Raw genomic sequence first — 20,000 nt, 5'->3', positions numbered from 1 at the left:
TCGCTATTAGTGTTACTCGATCTTAGTGCTGCGTTTGATACTATTATGGTTTACTAGCATGGTTTAAATCACACTTATCTGACCGTTATCAGTTTGTAGCAGTAAATGATGAGATGTCTCATCGATCACAAGTTCAGTATGGCGTACCACAAGGCTCAGTACTAGGACCGCTGCTGTTCACTCTGTACATGCTACACACACACACACACACACACACACACACACACACACACACACACACACACACACACACACACACACACACACACACACACACACACACACACACACACACACACACACACACACACACACACACACACACATACTCTGTATGCTAGGAGATATCATTAGGAAGCATGGCATTAGCTTTCACTGTTATGCTGATGATACTCTTCTTCAATACCTAACGAAACTTACAAATTCACTAAATTAACGGAGTGCACAGCTGATATAAAAAACTGGATGACTAGTTATTTCCTACTTCTAAATTCTGAAAAAACAGAGATTATAATTATTGGACCAAAAACCTCCTCACGTACTAATCTAGAATACTGTCTAACACTTGATGGCTGCTCTGTCAAGTCTTCGTCGTCGGTTAGGAACCTGGGTGGGTGTGTGTGTGTGTGTGTGTGTGTGTGTGTGTTTGTGGGTGTGCTCTTTGATACCAATCTTTCATCTGAAAGTCACGTGTCTAGCATCTGTAAAACTGCATTCTTCCATCTTAAAAATATATCTAAATTACGCCATATGCTCTCATTGACAAATGCGGAACAGTTAGTTCATGCGTTCCTGACCTCAAGGCTAGATTACTGTAATGCTCTACTGGGTGGTTGGGCCGGTATGGAGACGAGTTTGTTGAGGATCAGTGCTGATGGCTGTTGTGTCGATGAGGCCTTCACAGGGGAGAGTCTAGTAGACACCATCTCTGCTGACACTTCAGGGATGTGTTGTGGTCGTGTCTAGGCGCGGGTCCTCCATCTGATCTGGATCCGGCCCGGATCCGGCTGACTACATCATGCGTATATGAACCGTTAATGCAGCGTAATGTTTTTATAATTTCACTGTGTATAGTGAATAATCGACTGGGGTTTGAGTCTTTCCGCCTGTATAACTCAAGAGCAAAGTTTGCTTGTGTGATATCCACTGGCTTGCCTTCATGATTTAAAATGTAAATATTTCCAATATTGTGCGAAAATTTCCTTGATCAACAATTGCTCACAAAATGATGGACAGAGATTTAGATTTTGCATGTGTCATTCCCCATCATAAAATCTAATAAATAATTAAAAAGTATGCTAAATCACCCCCCACTGCCTATAACCCTGTAACATGTTGAATATAACAGATGAATGTTCTTTGTACAAAATATGTTTAGACAGGGTTATTAATGTTTTACTGTGTGTGTGTGTGTGTGTGTGTGTGTGTGTGTGTGTGCAGGTGTGTGTGAAGGGCAGAAGGAGCAGCTGGTTCCGCTGGTTCAGGGTCCATCTGACACCACAGATCTTCACACGAGACACTGGCTGATCGGGAGCCGTAAACCTGCGTCTCTCCTGTCTCCTGATCTCCTCCAGATCTCACTACAGCTCCCTCAGCAGGAGCACTCACCCAACCCCGGTGAGACACACACACACACACACACACACACACACACACACACACACACACACACACACACACACACACACACACACACCTGCGTTTCTCCTGTCTCCTGATCTCCTCCAGATCTCACTACAGCTCCCTCAGCAGGAGCACTCACCCAACCCCGGTGAGACACACACACACACACACACACACACACACACACACACACACACACACCTGCGTTTCTCCTGTCTCCTGATCTCCTCCAGATCTCACTACAGCTCCCTCAGCAGGAGCACTCACCCAACCCCGGTGAGACACACACACACACACACACACACACACACACACACCTGCGTCTCTCCTGTCTCCTGATCTCCTCCAGATCTCACTACAGCTCCCTCAGCAGGAGCACTCACCCAACCCCGGTGAGACACACACACACACACACACACACACACACACACACACACACACACACACACACACACACACACCTGCGTCTCTCCTGTCTCCTGATCTCCTCCAGATCTCACTACAGCTCCCTCAGCAGGAGCACTCACCCAACCCCGGTGAGACACACACACACACACACACACACACACACACACACACACACACACACACACACACACACACACACACACACCTGCGTTTCTCCTGTCTCCTGATCTCCTCCAGATCTCACTACAGCTCCCTCAGCAGGAGCACTCACCCAACCCCGGTGAGACACACACACACACACACACACACACACACACACACACCTGCGTCTCTCCTGTCTCCTGATCTCCTCCAGATCTCACTACAGCTCCCTCAGCAGGAGCACTCACCCAACCCCGGTGAGACACACACACACACACACACACACACACACACACACACACACACACACACACACACCTGCGTCTCTCCTGTCTCCTGATCTCCTCCAGATCTCACTACAGCTCCCTCAGCAGGAGCACTCACCCAACCCCCGGTGAGACACACACACACACACACACACACACACACACACACACACACACACACACACACCTGCGTCTCTCCTGTCTCCTGATCTCCTCCAGATCTCACTACAGCTCCCTCAGCAGGAGCACTCACACACACACACACACACACACACACACACACACACACACACACACAGATGAGACCTGATCATGATGGGGCAAGTGAGACGCCTATATACACTTGTGTGTGTGTGTGTTAGTCTGTTAGTGTGTGTGTGTGTGAGATTGAGTGTGTGTGTCAGTGTGTTGAACGTCTTTATACTAAATCCTCCATAAGATGTGAAGGTCGAGGAGACAGAAGGCTTGAGAGGATCCAGACTCGTCGTGCTCTGGCAGTGAATCAGCATTAGTGTGTGTGTGTGTGTGTGTGTAACACGGAGGCGCTCAGTCCTCCAGAGCTTTATTAACTCAGGGATTCTTTATACCCATCCACAGTGACTGTAAGGAGATGAATCAACCTTCATTCTGATAAACCGATACTGATTCTTAAATCTCACAGAATTGATCTTTTAAGTCTGCTGTTTTCAGCTGAACATAATTACACTAAACATCATTATCTGGAGCTCCTGCCATCCCATAATCACAGTAATCTTTGTGCTTTGAAGGAATGTTGGAAGGAATGTTAGAATATTGAGGAAGATTCAGAATGTTGGAATGTTGAAAAGGAATGTTAAAAGATTCAGAACAACTTCCTGAAATCAATCATGTCTAATCCATCAATCAGTGTTTCAAGCGTCAATAAAACAGCAATAATGTCACACAGCATCAGATCTTCCTCAGTCACTGTGTGTTTAATCTGAAGTGTGTGTCTGTTCACTGCTGCACTCCAGTGATTTACTGTGTGTTTCAGGAGAGCAGGTGCTCATAAACATGAAACATATTATTAAAGTCTGATTTGAACAGAATACAGAGAAATCATTACGGAGAGGTGGAAGAGATTCTTCCCAGAACCTCTCTGATCGCTTCTGTCCCCCATCACTCGTTCTGTCCCTCGTCTCGCGCTCCTTCTGTACCTCGTCTCGCGCTCGTTCTGTCCCTCGTCTCACGCTCCTTCTGTCCCTCGTCTCACGCTCCTTCTGTCCCTCGTCTCACGCTCGTTCTGTCCCTCGTCTCACGCTCCTTCTGTCCCTCGTCTCACGCTCCTTCTGTCCCTCGTCTCACGCTCCTTCTGTCCCTCGTCTCACGCTCGTTCTGTCCCTCGTCTCACGCTCCTTCTGTCCCTCGTCTCACGCTCCTTCTGTCCCTCGTCTCACGCTCCTTCTGTCCCTCGTCTCACGCTCCTTCTGTCCCTCGTCTCACGCTCGTTCTGTCCCTCGTCTCACGCTCCTTCTGTCCCTCGTCTCACGCTCCTTCTGTCCCTCGTCTCACGCTCGTTCTGTCCCTCGTCTCGCGCTCCTTCTGTCCCTCGTCTCACTCTCGTTCTGTCCCTCGTCTCACTCTCGTTCTGTCCCTCGTCTCACGCTCCTTCTGTCCCTCGTCTCACTCTCGTTCTGTCCCTCGTCTCGCGCTCCTTCTGTCCCTCGTCTCACTCTCGTTCTGTCCCTCGTCTCACGCTCGTTCTGTACCTCGTCTCACTCTCGTTCTGTCCCTCGTCTCGCGCTCCTTCTGTCCCTCGTCTCACTCTCGTTCTGTCCCTCGTCTCGCGCTCCTTCTGTCCCTCGTCTCGCGCTCCTTCTGTCCCTCGTCTCACTCTCGTTCTGTCCCTCGTCTCGCGCTCGTTCTGTACCTCGTCTCACTCTCGTTCTGTCCCTCGTCTCGCGCTCCTTCTGTCCCTCGTCTCACTCTCGTTCTGTCCCTCGTCTCGCGCTCGTTCTGTCCCTCGTCTCACGCTCCTTCTGTCCCTCGTCTCACGCTCCTTCTGTCCCTCGTCTCACTCTCGTTCTGTCCCTCGTCTCGCGCTCCTTCTGTCCCTCGTCTCGCGCTCCTTCTGTCCCTCGTCTCGCGCTCCTTCTGTCCCTCGTCTCACTCTCGTTCTGTCCCTCGTCTCGCGCTCCTTCTGTCCCTCGTCTCGCGCTCCTTCTGTCCCTCGTCTCGCGCTCCTTCTGTCCCTCGTCTCGCGCTCCTTCTGTCCCTCGTCTCGCGCTCCTTCTGTCCCTCGTCTCGCGCTCCTTCTGTCCCTCGTCTCGCGCTCCTTCTGTCCCTCGTCTCGCGCTCCTTCTGTCCCTCGTCTCGCGCTCCTTCTGTCCCTCGTCTCACTCTCGTTCTGTCCCTCGTCTCGCGCTCCTTCTGTCCCTCGTCTCACTCTCGTTCTGTACCTCGTCTCACGCTCGTTCTGTCCCTCGTCTCACGCTCCTTCTGTCCCTCGTCTCGCGCTCCTTCTGTACCTCGTCTCACTCTCGTTCTGTCCCTCGTCTCGCGCTCCTTCTGTCCCTCGTCTCACTCTCGTTCTGTCCCTCGTCTCGCGCTCCTTCTGTCCCTCGTCTCGCGCTCCTTCTGTCCCTCGTCTCGCGCTCCTTCTGTCCCTCGTCTCACTCTCGTTCTGTCCCTCGTCTCGCGCTCCTTCTGTCCCTCGTCTCACTCTCGTTCTGTACCTCGTCTCACGCTCGTTCTGTCCCTCGTCTCACGCTCCTTCTGTACCTCGTCTCGCGCTCCTTCTGTACCTCGTCTCACTCTCGTTCTGTCCCTCGTCTCGCGCTCCTTCTGTACCTCGTCTCACTCTCGTTCTGTACCTCGTCTCGCGCTCCTTCTGTCCCTCGTCTCACTCTCGTTCTGTCCCTCGTCTCGCGCTCCTTCTGTCCCTCGTCTCACTCTCGTTCTGTACCTCGTCTCACGCTCGTTCTGTCCCTCGTCTCACGCTCCTTCTGTCCCTCGTCTCACTCTCGTTCTGTACCTCGTCTCACGCTCGTTCTGTCCCTCGTCTCGCGCTCCTTCTGTCCCTCGTCTCACTCTCGTTCTGTACCTCGTCTCACGCTCGTTCTGTCCCTCGTCTCACGCTCCTTCTGTCCCTCGTCTCACTCTCGTTCTGTACCTCGTCTCACTCTCGTTCTGTCCCTCGTCTCGCGCTCCTTCTGTCCCTCGTCTCACTCTCGTTCTGTACCTCGTCTCACGCTCGTTCTGTCCCTCGTCTCGCGCTCCTTCTGTCCCTCGTCTCACTCTCGTTCTGTACCTCGTCTCACGCTCGTTCTGTCCCTCGTCTCACGCTCCTTCTGTCCCTCGTCTCGCGCTCCTTCTGTCCCTCGTCTCGCGCTCCTTCTGTCCCTCGTCTCACTCTCGTTCTGTCCCTCGTCTCGCGCTCCTTCTGTCCCTCGTCTCACTCTCGTTCTGTACCTCGTCTCACGCTCGTTCTGTCCCTCGTCTCACGCTCCTTCTGTCCCTCGTCTCGCGCTCCTTCTGTACCTCGTCTCGCGCTCCTTCTGTCCCTCGTCTCACTCTCGTTCTGTCCCTCGTCTCGCGCTCCTTCTGTCCCTCGTCTCGCGCTCCTTCTGTCCCTCGTCTCACGCTCCTTCTGTCCCTCGTCTCACTCTCGTTCTGTCCCTCGTCTCGCGCTCCTTCTGTCCCTCGTCTCGCGCTCCTTCTGTCCCTCGTCTCGCGCTCGCTCTGTCCCTCGTCTCACGCTCCTTCTGTCCCTCGTCTCACTCTCGTTCTGTACCTCGTCTCGCGCTCGTTCTGTCCCTCGTCTCGCGCTCCTTCTGTCCCTCGTCTCACGCTCCTTCTGTCCCTCGTCTCGCGCTCGCTCTGTCCCTCGTCTCGCGCTCCTTCTGTCCCTCGTCTCACTCTCGTTCTGTCCCTCGTCTCGCGCTCGTTCTGTCCCTCGTCTCGCGCTCCTTCTGTCCCTCGTCTCACGCTCCTTCTGTCCCTCGTCTCGCGCTCGCTCTGTCCCTCGTCTCGCGCTCCTTCTGTCCCTCGTCTCACTCTCGTTCTGTCCCTCGTCTCGCGCTCGTTCTGTCCCTCGTCTCACGCTCCTTCTGTCCCTCGTTCTGTCCCTCGTCTCACGCTCGTTCTGTACCTCGTCTCACTTTCGTTCTGTACCTCGTCTCGAGCTCCTTCTGTACCTCGTCTCACTCTCGTTCTGTCCCTCGTCTCGCGCTCCTTCTGTCCCTCGTCTCGCGCTCGTTCTGTCCCTCGTCTCACGCTCCTTCTGTCCCTCGTCTCACTCTCGTTCTGTACCTCGTCTCGCGCTCCTTCTGTACCTCGTCTCGCGCTCGTTCTGTCCCTCGTCTCGCGCTCGTTCTGTCCCTCGTCTCACTCTCGTTCTGTCCCTCGTCTCGCGCTCCTTCTGTCCCTCGTCTCACTCTCGTTCTGTACCTCGTCTCGCGCTCCTTCTGTACCTCGTCTCACTCTCGTTCTGTCCCTCGTCTCGCGCTCCTTCTGTCCCTCGTCTCACTCTCGTTCTGTACCTCGTCTCGCGCTCCTTCTGTCCCTCGTCTCACTCTCGTTCTGTACCTCGTCTCGCGCTCCTTCTGTCCCTCGTCTCACTCTCGTTCTGTACCTCGTCTCGCGCTCCTTCTGTACCTCGTCTCACTCTCGTTCTGTCCCTCGTCTCGCGCTCCTTCTGTCCCTCGTCTCACGCTCCTTCTGTACCTCGTCTCGCGCTCCTTCTGTACCTCGTCTCGCGCTCCTTCTGTACCTCGTCTCACTCTCGTTCTGTCCCTCGTCTCGCGCTCCTTCTGTCTCTCGTCTCGCGCTCCTTCTGTCCCTCGTCTCGCGCTCGTTCTGTCCCTCGTCTCGCGCTCCTTCTGTCCCTCGTCTCGCGCTCCTTCTGTCCCTCGTCTCGCGCTCGTTCTGTACCTCGTCTCGCGCTCCTTCTGTACCTCGTCTCACTCTCGTTCTGTCCCTCGTCTCGCGCTCCTTCTGTCTCTCGTCTCGCGCTCCTTCTGTACCTCGTCTCACTCTCGTTCTGTCCCTCGTCTCGCGCTCCTTCTGTCTCTCGTCTCGCGCTCCTTCTGTCCCTCGTCTCGCGCTCGTTCTGTCCCTCGTCTCGCGCTCCTTCTGTCCCTCGTCTCGCGCTCCTTCTGTCCCTCGTCTCGCGCTCGTTCTGTACCTCGTCTCGCGCTCGTTCTGTACCTCGTCTCACTCTCGTTCTGTACCTCGTCTCGCGCTCCTTCTGTACCTCGTCTCGCGCTCGTTCTGTACCTCGTCTCGCGCTCCTTCTGTCCCTCGTCTCACTCTCGTTCTGTACCTCGTCTCGCGCTCCTTCTGTCCCTCGTCTCGCGCTCCTTCTGTACCTCGTCTCGCGCTCCTTCTGTACCTCGTCTCACTCTCGTTCTGTCCCTCGTCTCGCGCTCCTTCTGTCTCTCGTCTCGCGCTCCTTCTGTCCCTCGTCTCGCGCTCGTTCTGTCCCTCGTCTCGCGCTCCTTCTGTCCCTCGTCTCGCTCTCGTTCTGTCCCTCGTCTCACGCTCCTTCTGTACCTCGTCTCACTCTCGTTCTGTCCCTCGTCTCGCGCTCCTTCTGTCTCTCGTCTCGCGCTCCTTCTGTACCTCGTCTCACTCTCGTTCTGTCCCTCGTCTCGCGCTCCTTCTGTCTCTCGTCTCGCGCTCCTTCTGTCCCTCGTCTCGCGCTCCTTCTGTCCCTCGTCTCACTCTCGTTCTGTACCTCGTCTCGCGCTCCTTCTGTACCTCGTCTCACTCTCGTTCTGTCCCTCGTCTCGCGCTCCTTCTGTCCCTCGTCTCACTCTCGTTCTGTACCTCGTCTCGCGCTCCTTCTGTCCCTCGTCTCACTCTCGTTCTGTACCTCGTCTCGCGCTCCTTCTGTCCCTCGTCTCACTCTCGTTCTGTACCTCGTCTCGCGCTCCTTCTGTACCTCGTCTCACTCTCGTTCTGTCCCTCGTCTCGCGCTCCTTCTGTCCCTCGTCTCACGCTCCTTCTGTACCTCGTCTCGCGCTCCTTCTGTACCTCGTCTCGCGCTCCTTCTGTACCTCGTCTCACTCTCGTTCTGTCCCTCGTCTCGCGCTCCTTCTGTCTCTCGTCTCGCGCTCCTTCTGTCCCTCGTCTCGCGCTCGTTCTGTCCCTCGTCTCGCGCTCCTTCTGTCCCTCGTCTCGCGCTCCTTCTGTCCCTCGTCTCGCGCTCGTTCTGTACCTCGTCTCGCGCTCCTTCTGTACCTCGTCTCACTCTCGTTCTGTCCCTCGTCTCGCGCTCCTTCTGTCTCTCGTCTCGCGCTCCTTCTGTACCTCGTCTCACTCTCGTTCTGTCCCTCGTCTCGCGCTCCTTCTGTCTCTCGTCTCGCGCTCCTTCTGTCCCTCGTCTCGCGCTCGTTCTGTCCCTCGTCTCGCGCTCCTTCTGTCCCTCGTCTCGCGCTCCTTCTGTCCCTCGTCTCGCGCTCGTTCTGTACCTCGTCTCGCGCTCGTTCTGTACCTCGTCTCACTCTCGTTCTGTACCTCGTCTCGCGCTCCTTCTGTACCTCGTCTCGCGCTCGTTCTGTACCTCGTCTCGCGCTCCTTCTGTCCCTCGTCTCACTCTCGTTCTGTACCTCGTCTCGCGCTCCTTCTGTCCCTCGTCTCGCGCTCCTTCTGTACCTCGTCTCGCGCTCCTTCTGTACCTCGTCTCACTCTCGTTCTGTCCCTCGTCTCGCGCTCCTTCTGTCTCTCGTCTCGCGCTCCTTCTGTCCCTCGTCTCGCGCTCGTTCTGTCCCTCGTCTCGCGCTCCTTCTGTCCCTCGTCTCGCTCTCGTTCTGTCCCTCGTCTCACGCTCCTTCTGTACCTCGTCTCACTCTCGTTCTGTCCCTCGTCTCGCGCTCCTTCTGTCTCTCGTCTCGCGCTCCTTCTGTCCCTCGTCTCGCGCTCGTTCTGTCCCTCGTCTCCCGCTCCTTCTGTCCCTCGTCTCACGCTCGTTCTGTCCCTCGTCTCACGCTCCTTCTGTACCTCGTCTCGCGCTCCTTCTGTCCCTCGTCTCGCGCTCCTTCTGTACCTCGTCTCGCGCTCCTTCTGTACCTCGTCTCGCGCTCGTTCTGTACCTCGTCTCGCGCTCCTTCTGTCCCTCGTCTCACTCTCGTTCTGTACCTCGTCTCGCGCTCCTTCTGTCCCTCGTCTCACTCTCGTTCTGTACCTCGTCTCGCGCTCCTTCTGTACCTCGTCTCACTCTCGTTCTGTCCCTCGTCTCGCGCTCCTTCTGTCCCTCGTCTCACGCTCCTTCTGTCCCTCGTCTCACTCTCGTTCTGTACCTCGTCTCGCGCTCCTTCTGTACCTCGTCTCACTCTCGTTCTGTCCCTCGTCTCGCGCTCCTTCTGTCCCTCGTCTCACGCTCCTTCTGTACCTCGTCTCGCGCTCCTTCTGTACCTCGTCTCGCGCTCCTTCTGTACCTCGTCTCACTCTCCTTCTGTCCCTCGTCTCGCGCTCGTTCTGTCCCTCGTCTCACGCTCCTTCTGTCCCTCGTCTCACTCTCGTTCTGTCCCTCGTCTCGCGCTCGTTCTGTCCCTCGTCTCGCGCTCCTTCTGTCCCTCGTCTCACTCTCGTTCTGTACCTCGTCTCGCGCTCCTTCTGTCCCTCGTCTCACTCTCGTTCTGTACCTCGTCTCGCGCTCCTTCTGTACCTCGTCTCACTCTCGTTCTGTCCCTCGTCTCGCGCTCCTTCTGTCCCTCGTCTCGCGCTCCTTCTGTACCTCGTCTCGCACTCCTTCTGTACCTCGTCTCACTCTCGTTCTGTCCCTCGTCTCGCGCTCCTTCTGTCCCTCGTCTCGCGCTCCTTCTGTCCCTCGTCTCACTCTCCTTCTGTACCTCGTCTCACTCTCCTTCTGTCCCTCGTCTCGCGCTCCTTCTGTACCTCGTCTCGCGCTCCTTCTGTACCTCGTCTCACTCTCCTTCTGTCCCTCGTCTCGCGCTCCTTCTGTCCCTCGTCTCGCGCTCCTTCTGTCCGCGACACATTCAGTGTCGGTGGAGTAAAACCCTTGTCTTTCTCTCATGCACATTTACGCATTTTGCAGATGCTTTTATCCAAAGTGACTTCATTGGAGAATCTCTCATGGCTGAAGCTGCAGTAGATCTGTGTAAACGTGCCTGAATGGAATAGTGCTGCGTGCATCCAAAATAAACGCTTGTGTTTACGTATTAAATGTGTGTGTACTGTGTATAATTGCTTTGTATATATAATACACACACATGCATGTATATATTTCAGAAATATTTGCATGTGTATACTATATATATATATTTATATATAAATATAAATATTTTATATATAAATAACACATTTTTCTTAAATTTATACATGCGTGTGTGCGTATTATATATACAAAGCAATTATACACAGTACACACACATATATTACATAAACACAAGCGTTTATTTTGGATGCGATTAATCGTTGCGCGGCACTAGAACGGACAGTTCATCCACAAGAGATCATTCTGTCAACATTCACTGTCCATCATGCGACTTTCTTTATTCAGTCAAACACAAAGGAAGATATTCTGAGAAATGTCTTGGTGTTTTTGTCCATTTAATGAAAGTCAGTGTTGTTTGGTTCCCAACGTTCTTCAAAATATCTTCTTTTGTGTTCCACTGAAGACACAAGAGTAAATGATGAGTAAATGAAGAGTAAATGATGACAGAAGGGTAAACATCGAATCACAGCTGAGCTGTGTGAGGAACTCGATGTTGTGCGTTTGTGTTTGACGTCATGGATCTTCACGTGTGTTTAGTGTCCAAAGCTGTGTCCCAAACCGCTCCCTATACACTATATAGTGCACTATATCGGTGTTGGCCATTTTGTAGTGAGTGAACGACATCATTCCCTACATTCGTTCACTACTTTTACCCACAATCCTCTCTGAATTCTAGTGTACATTCAATGTCCTCTTGCTGAGGTACTATTTCCCACATTCCAATGCGGAGAGGACGGAGCGCACGAGTTTAAACCAGAGATTACTTTACAGCCTTCTTATTTCTGCTTTAACATTTATTTCATGCTAGTTTGTTTTGTTTTTTTTAACCTTTTTTTTTTAATCATTACTCGAAAAAAACATTAAAATATAGAGACAATATTATATAGATGAATTTTAAATTTAAATGAAATGATATTAATAAGGTAAATTATATTCTTTTTATTATTAAAATATATTATTTAGGCATTAGCTCAATTTAATGTGTTTTACTAACAGCCAGGTGTTTTAATAATTTGTGGCATTGTTGTTAACTCGTTAAACTGAATGGAAGAGATGATAATTTGGTGGATGATTAAAAAATATTCGTTAATCATCTGTAGGTAGCGTATTCATTCGAATGTAATAATCATACACTCAACGACCACGTCATCTGTGAGCGTGAGAGTTTCTAACAATTTCAATCGATGAAACTACAAAGCTGGTACAGAGGTATAAATAATTACAAAATGAAGTCATTATGATTGTTATTGTTGTTAATATTATTTTATAAATTAAGTAAGTTAAAATGAGTTTTATTACTACGTGTGACAAAGCCGCTTCTGCGACGCAGTGTAAACGTCAGCGTCCGATTCACTGACTTCATTTCGTTCCCTCCTTTATCTGCACTCAAATGCCATACACTATATAGGGATTAGTGAACAAGTGAGCGGTTTCGGACACAGCTAGACTCTCTCTATGAGAGTGAAGCAGGGGATTCTGGGATATCTCAGATGTCCTCTGTTAGATGAGATGAGATGATACACTCTCTCTCTGAGGAACGTCTCTGTGTGTTTTCCTCCAAGTCTTCAAGCCATGCTTTATAACATTATATTGCAGCGTTCGCCTTTAATCTGCCCAGTAATATTTCTAAACCTTCGACATGTATTTTATGAATTCCATAATAATCTTTTTCTGGATCTCGCGCTGAACTGGAGAACACGGTCCCGGAGACCCAGATGTGCTTGGAAGCGTTCCCGCTCTGTTCTTGCGTCTTTATCTCCCTTTACTCCTTTCCTGAGCACTTGAACCTCAAAGCGTTCTTCAAAACTGTAACGTTTAATTACCTTGAAATGACATTTAAATAATTCCCAGGCCCATCTGCATCTCTGGCTCTGTTAGCTTGAAGACGGGCCTCGACTTCGCTGCGCTACATCTGCTTTCCATTCCATTGTTTACCAGTGAATTAAAAAGAAATTCCAATTTACTTAGAAAATGGGAGTTCTGTCCTTGTTAAACTCCCGTAGACGCAGACCAATATGTTTCTGTTTAATGAGCCTGAGGTTGGAACACACTAATAAATTAAAGGCAATTAAAGGCGTTGGATTTATCACAGAAGGATCCCGGCCGTGCGGCTTTGAACGCCTCTTTTATGGACATACAGTGATTTTACGCGGTGTTAACCCTTCGTTAACCCTTCGTTGTGCTAACCCTTCGCTGTATTAACCCTTCGCTGTATTAACCTTTCGCTGTATTAACCCTTCGCTGTATTAACCTTTCGCTGTATTAACCCTTCGCTGTATTAACCTTTCGCTGTATTAACCCTTCGCTGACCCTTCGCTGACCCTTCGCTGTATTAACCTTTCGGTAACCCTTTGCTGTTTTAACCTTCCGCTGTATTAACCCTTCGCTGTATTAACCCTTCGCTGTATTAACCTTCCGCTGTATTAACCTTCCGCTGTATTAACCCTTCGCTGTGTTAACCCTTCGCTGTGTTAACCTTTCGCTGTATTAACCCTTCGCTGACCCTTCGCTGACCCTTCGCTGTATTAACCTTTCGGTAACCCTTTGCTGTTTTAACCTTCCGCTGTATTAACCCTTCGCTGTATTAACCCTTCGCTGTATTAACCCTTCGCTGTATTAACCTTTCGCTGTATTAACCCTTCGCTGTATTAACCTTTCGCTGTATTAACCCTTCGCTGTATTAACCTTTCGCTGTATTAACCCTTCGCTGACCCTTCGCTGACCCTTCGCTGTATTAACCTTTCGGTAACCCTTTGCTGTTTTAACCTTCCGCTGTATTAACCCTTCGCTGTATTAACCCTTCGCTGTATTAACCTTCCGCTGTATTAACCTTCCGCTGTATTAACCCTTCGCTGTGTTAACCCTTCGCTGTGTTAACCCTCCGCTGTATTAACCCTCCGCTGTATTAACCCTTCACTAACCCTTCGCTGTATTAATCCTTCGCTAACCCTTCGCTAACCCTTCGCTGTGTTAACCCTTCGCTAACCCTTCGCTGTGCTTACCCTTCGCTGTGTTAACCCTTCGCTGTGTTAACCCTTCGCTAACCCTTCGCTGTGCTTACCCTTCGCTGTGCTTACCCTTCGCTGTGCTTACCCTTCGCTGTGTTAACCCTTCGCTAACCCTTCGCTGTGCTTACCCTTCGCTGTGCTTACCCTTCGCTGTGCTTACCCTTCGCTGTGTTAACCCTTCGCTAACCCTTCGCTAACCCTTCGCTAACCCTTCGCTGTGCTTACCCTTCGCTGTGCTAACCCTTCGCTGTGTTAACCCTTCGCTAACCCTTCGCTGTGCTTACCCTTCGCTGTGCTTACCCTTCGCTGTGCTTACCCTTCGCTGTGCTTACCCTTCGCTGTGCTTACCCTTCGCTGTGCTTACCCTTCGCTGTGCTTACCCTTCGCTGAGTTAACCCTTCGCAAACCCTTCGCTGTGCTTACCCTTCGCTGTGCTTACCCTTCGCTGTGCTTACCCTTCGCTGTGCTTACCCTTCGCTGAGTTAACCCTTCGCAAACCCTTCGCTAACCCTTCGCTGAGTTAACCCTTCGCTAACCCTTCGGAAACCCTTCGCAAACCCTTCGCAAACCCTTCGCAAACCCTTCGCAAACCCTTCGCACTCGTCTGTTCTGACATTACGAATGATGAACGCATGCAGTGATTGTCATTTTCATGTTACTGTTCAGTCCGTGACGCAGCAGAAACGATGCATCAGTCGCATCAATGGAATAAATAAAGATAACTGAGACGTTGTATGTCACCGTTCTGACTTTTCAGTAACACTTTACAATAAGGTTCATTAGTTAAAGGGGGGGTACAATGGTGTTTCATGTATTCAGAGTTGTTTACAGTGTTAAAGAGATAGATTCTCATGCTAAACATGGGCAAAGTTTTAAAAAAATATTTTGGACGAATAACGGAGAATTTCTATGCTGAAAATCTTACTTCCGGGTTGGTGCAAGTTTCGGCTGGTTTTTTTTAGATCGTGGATCTAATGACGTAGATCAGAGTGCAACTCCTTATATGAGCATTTCTCTCGGAAAAGCTCGCCCGCGCACACGTCGACTAGAGGAGAGCGAGACCGCGCACATCAACGCGCTTCAACAGGAAATCATCGGCAGCGCTGCATAGGATTTGTTCAAGAATGTCTCCAAAAAAGTGTGTATTTGGATGTGAGGGAAAGCTTACCGTGTTCAGTTTTCCAAAGAACCCAGTGTTACAGGAACAGTAGATGCAGTTTGTTTTTCCGGGGCAGCAACGGAGTGTAGGAAGTGCGGTTGTGTGTTCTGGCCATTTCAGTGACGAATGTTTTATTAACAAGGCTCAGGTCGACGCTGGATTTGCAAATCGTTTGCTATTAAAACGTGGAGCGGTCCCAGTGATAAAAGACCCCATTCATGTAAGTACAACTGGATCAGATTTCTGTCTTTCGCTGGAAATCAAGAACTACCGCTTGACTCTATAGCTCCGCCTCCAGGACCTCGGCTTTTTCCGGAGAGAATCGGAAAGCTGTATTTTTCTTTTCTAAATATAATAAAACTAAACACTTTTTTGAGATATTAAGGATGCACTACTACTCTATAGGTACTCAAGATTAACATGAGATTAGGTGAAACTGTGCATGTTATGTACCCTTTAAAATAAGTTAATGTATTAACTAACATGAACTAACCATGAGCAATCCATTTGTTACTGTATTTGTTAATCTTTGTTAATGTTAGTAAATAAAAATACAGCTGTTCATTGTTAGTTCATGTTAGTTCACAGTGCATTAACTAATGTTAAAAAGATTTTAATAAAGTATTTGTAAATGTTGAAATTAACATTAACAAAGATTAATAAATGCTGTATATGTGCAGTTCATTATTAGTTCAACTAATGTACTTAACTAATGTTAACTAACAAACCTTATTGTAAAGTGTTACTGACTTTTCTCTTCGAATTTTTTTTCTAAGAAGTTTATATCTCACAAATCAGAGAAAAAGTTGTAATTACCTTTTTTTATTTTGTGGTGGAAACAAGCTACTATACGCATGACTTATACATATACTTATTATTTTGCTTGTTTAATTTCCCCAGTGGTGTTCAGATATCATCTTGAAAACGCATGCAATTGTATTTTGTAATTTTTATTTATTTATTCTGTGATAAATCACATCTGTATCTGTGACTCTAGACTAAGGCAGTCAGGGCACTAGTTAGGGAGTCATTTTAAAGGTTGAATCAATCTCAGTATCCTTCTAGTGCACTGAAACATTTGCTCCCTAAAGAGTCCCACAATGCACTGTGAACACCAGGGAGCACCGATGCGCACTATGTTCCCTTAATGAAGTTCAGAAGCGCAAAACACATCAGTTCTGACATTGTTCAAAAATACCAGTAGTGACGTTGTATAACAAAGACACTTTTTGATGATGAGATTTGAGATTGTCATGTAGGATAAACAGAGTCATCAGTGTCCCAGTGAGTGATCTTACCAGTGCCCTAACTAGTGCACACGATACACTGATGAGCTAGTGAGCTCAGGCCTTCTCTGCTGCAGAACCTAAACTTTGGAACAGTTTGCCCATAATTGGGAGGTTTGTTAGCCAGTTTTAAATCGGCTCTTAAATCTTATTTATTCTTTCTGGCTTTTGATTAAGATTAGTTTAAAGGTTTATGTTGAAGTTTTCTGATTGTATTTTATGTAAAGTGTTTATCTTTTGTACGCTGCATGTTTTCCTTTAAAGCTTTCCTTTTATATGCTCGACGTTTTGTTGTATAGCACTGTTGCTTTTAAATGTGCTATAGAAATAAATTGTGACTCGACTCGACTCGGCTGATTGAGACGCACTCTAGTTAGCAACATTGTTGAAATGGTTTAACTTTGTCAGTCTGATCCATTTCACTTCCAGTTCTTTGTCACATTGCTTTGTGGGATACAGTATCCCAGTGCACATGAGCGGCGCACTGACGGTCCCGTCACACATCTGGCAGCAGGTGGTGTGTGTGGATTAGTGGCTCTCTTACGGGTGTGCAGGGCGAGCGAGCGCGTGCGCGCAGGCCCTTCAGGCTGCAGGTCTCTCTCTCTCTCTCTCTCTCTCTCTCTCTCTCTCTCTCTCTGACTCTCTCTCTCTCTCTCTCTCTCTCTCTCTCTCTCTCTCTCTCTGACTCTCTTACTCTCTCACTCTCTCACTCTCTCTCTCTCTCTGACTCTCTTACTCTCTCACTCTCTCACTCTCTCTCTCTCTGACTCTCTTACTCTCTCACTCTCTCACTCTCTCTCTCTCTCTCTCTCTCTCTCTCTCTCTGACTCTCTCTCTCTCTCTGACTCTCTCTCTCTCTCTGACTCTCTCTCTCTCTGACTCTCTCTCTCTCTGACTCTCTCTCTCTCTGACTCTCTCTCTCTCTGACTCTCTCTCTCTCTCTCTCTCTCTCTCTCTCTCTCTCTGACTCTCTCTCTCTCTGACTCTCTCTCTCTCTCTCTCTCTCTCTGACTCTCTCTCTCTCTCTCTCTCTCTCTCTCTCTCTCTCTCTCTGACTCTCTCTCTCTCTCTGACTCTCTCTCTCTCTCTGACTCTCTCTCTCTCTGACTCTCTCTCTCTCTCTTCTCTCTCTCTCTCTCTCTCTCTCTCTCTGTCTCTCTCTCTCTCTCTCTGACTCTCTTACTCTCTTACTCTCTCACTCTCTCACTCTCTCTCTCTCTCTCTCTCTCTCTCTCTCTCTCTCTCTCTCTCTCTCTCTCTCTCTCTCTCTCTCTCTGTTCTCATCCCCTGGGAACCGCGAGGCGAGTCAAGCTTTATGGCGATAGAAACAGCGCAGCGGAGCATGTGTTCTCCTCAGGCACTCATGCAGCTGTGAGAGTTTGATTTATGTCTTTCTCAGAACTCTGGGATTTCAAAATGCTACATTTAATGAAACGCAGGGGTCGAACGCAGCGAGTGCAGAAGATGTTCGGTGTAGAGCTGCAGTTTGAGAACAAAGACGCCTTTAATGTTCAGTTCAACAGATCGAGATTGTGAACGCCACCAGGCATTGATGCTCGACGTGTTTCTCCCGTTAGCGGAGCTGCATCTTCTGCAGACACACAGCTTCATTAAAGGAGAACTCCGGTCAATTTTAACATTGAGCTCATTTTTTTGTACATTTGGAGTGCTGTCAATACAGAGAACAACGACAAAAATCAGTGTTGCCTACACCGAGTTATTCTATTTTTAAAATTTGCACCCTGTTGACTTCAATGGGGCAAGTACTAAACCTGCTTTTAGCCTCTTAACATCCTTGATGTGTCATTACAAGTGCACAGAAAATGTGAGTGATTCCTTCAGAGTGAACACGAGTGAGTCTGACTGCAGTAGATGTGAAAGAAATGTATAAAAATGATGTTATTTAAGCCAGCGCACATACCTTTGTTTACATCCTGTTTTTCGGTTGAAGTCCAAAGTAGTCGATTGCCGAGTTCACGCGCGTGATCATGGGTATTAAACCTATGCGTGTGAACTCAGCAATCGGTGTTCACTCTGAAGGAATCACTCACATTTTCTGTGCACTTGTAATGACACATCAAGGATGTTAAGAGGCTAAAAGCAGGTTTAGTACTTGCCCCATTGAAGTCAACAGGGTGCAAATTTTAAAAATAGAATAACTCGGTGTAGGCAACACCGATTTTTGTCGTTGTTCTCTGTATTGACAGCACTCCAAATGTACAAAAAAATGAGCTCAATGTTAAAATTGACCGGAGTTCTCCTTTAAAGGGGACATATCATGAAAATCTGACTTTTCACATGTGTCAGTGCTATAATCGGGTCCAGTGCTTCTACCGACCCAGAAAACGTGAAAAGTGAAACCCAGTAACTGTGTTCTGGTGAGTCTTTCTCTGCAAGCATGTCAAAAAATAAGTCGATAAGATTTTGCTCTCCTTCTGACGTATGAAGAGGATCTTATTATAATATTACCGGCCCTTAATCTGCACGTTTACACACACCAGCGACATTTGGTTCCACAAGCGACAACAGAGACCAGTTCTAACGCACTGATGAAGATCCAGCAGAGCCTGAAACTGTTCTGTGGTTGAGCACAGACGAGCACTGAACACTATTGACCAGAACATGTCACCGCTGTCTTATAAAGACCTCAGGAACTGTGGACACTTGTGGAGAAGTTAAACATGATGATGAGATGATCAGTGTAACTCCACAACAACTACAGAAATGTCTCCACTAACATTCAGAAGCTCTTCCTGAGTCTCTCCGTAAGGCTGCACTCGCTACTGGTTATTCTGGGATTCTGGATGAGGGAGATTGGCCTGTTCTGTTATTGCCGGAGTTTCTGAAGCTCGTGTAAAGGCTCCGCCCTCTTCTGAACGGAGGCGGAGCTAATGCTCATCTGCATTTAAAGGGACACACACTAAAACAGCGTGTTTCTGCTCACACCCAAAAAGGGGCAAATTTGACAAACTATAATAAATGATCTGGTATTTTGAGCTGAAATTTCACAGACACATTCTGGGGACACCAGAGATTTATATTATCTTGTGAAAAGGGCATAATGTCACCTTTAAGAGTGTCTGGAGCTGATGGAGGGATGAAGTGTGTGTATGAGCGTCAGGGCTCCAGCTGGCTGATGCTCAGTGTTTGAGCAGGAGAATAATGACAGCAGGTGTACGGGCTTTGATCGGCCCTCCAACACCCGGACTGAAACCCGATCTCCGGCTGGAGGGTGTGTGGGCCCCGGGGCCGGTGCGGGTCCGAGAGCTCTGATCTCTGTTCACAGCTCACACACTCTCACAGGAACACACTGGTCCTGTTCTCCTAACAATTCTTCCTCGTCCGGCTGAAAAAACTATCATGTGTGTCATTTGACAGCTATGAATTTCCTTTGTTGTATATTTCACATAAAGACACTGAATTAAATGAATTTAGATTAAAGTATTTTCTCAAAACTAGTAGTGAGACTCGTAAACCAGGCCTTTGATGTGGGTTATGTCGTAACTTATTCTGAATGTTCTGATCCAATCTGACCTCTGACCTGTAATGCCTGAATCATAATCACACACTGCTGGTTCGTTGGCCAGAGGAGAACTGAGCGACTGAGTCTGGATTATTCTCCATTCTGTCACTGATGGAGTTTTGGTTCCTTCACTGTCGCCTTTGTCTTTTGGCGGCTTAGTTGGGGACATTTAATATTCAACAATATTATTGATCTCCTGCACTGACACCATTATATGAGAACTGAACTGAGCTGGACGATGACATCACGGTTTTCTCCAGAGCGGCTTATTATATAAATGAACTAAATTAATAACTTATTTACAACAAAAATGAAGCATCACTGAACTTCCTTAAGCTGGACTGTGATGCTATTTTCTTCTGGAATCAAACTCTGTTGCATTATTTCCC

At 49.1% G+C, this 20,000-nt stretch overlaps 1 protein-coding gene across 3 annotated transcripts in view; it reads left to right on the top strand.

Annotated features, from left to right (window-relative positions):
• The window catches only part of vps13b (vacuolar protein sorting 13 homolog B), a 237,474-nt gene that overhangs the window by 71,079 nt on the left and 146,395 nt on the right, over positions 1-20,000 (top strand). For all 3 annotated transcript variants that reach the window (XM_079894253.1, XM_079894254.1, XM_079894255.1), the window contains one exon: positions 1,441-1,617. In XM_079894253.1, coding sequence (XP_079750379.1) covers positions 1,441-1,617 — 177 coding nt within the window. The remainder of the gene's footprint in view (positions 1-1,440; positions 1,618-20,000) is intronic.

Source organism: Squalius cephalus (genome assembly GCF_949319135.1).
Source record: "Squalius cephalus genome assembly, chromosome: 15".
In the NCBI taxonomy this organism is placed as follows: domain Eukaryota; kingdom Metazoa; phylum Chordata; class Actinopteri; order Cypriniformes; family Leuciscidae; genus Squalius; species Squalius cephalus.
The sequence above is the reverse complement of the archived record's forward strand: the minus strand, read 5'-3'. Positions and strand labels throughout refer to the sequence as shown.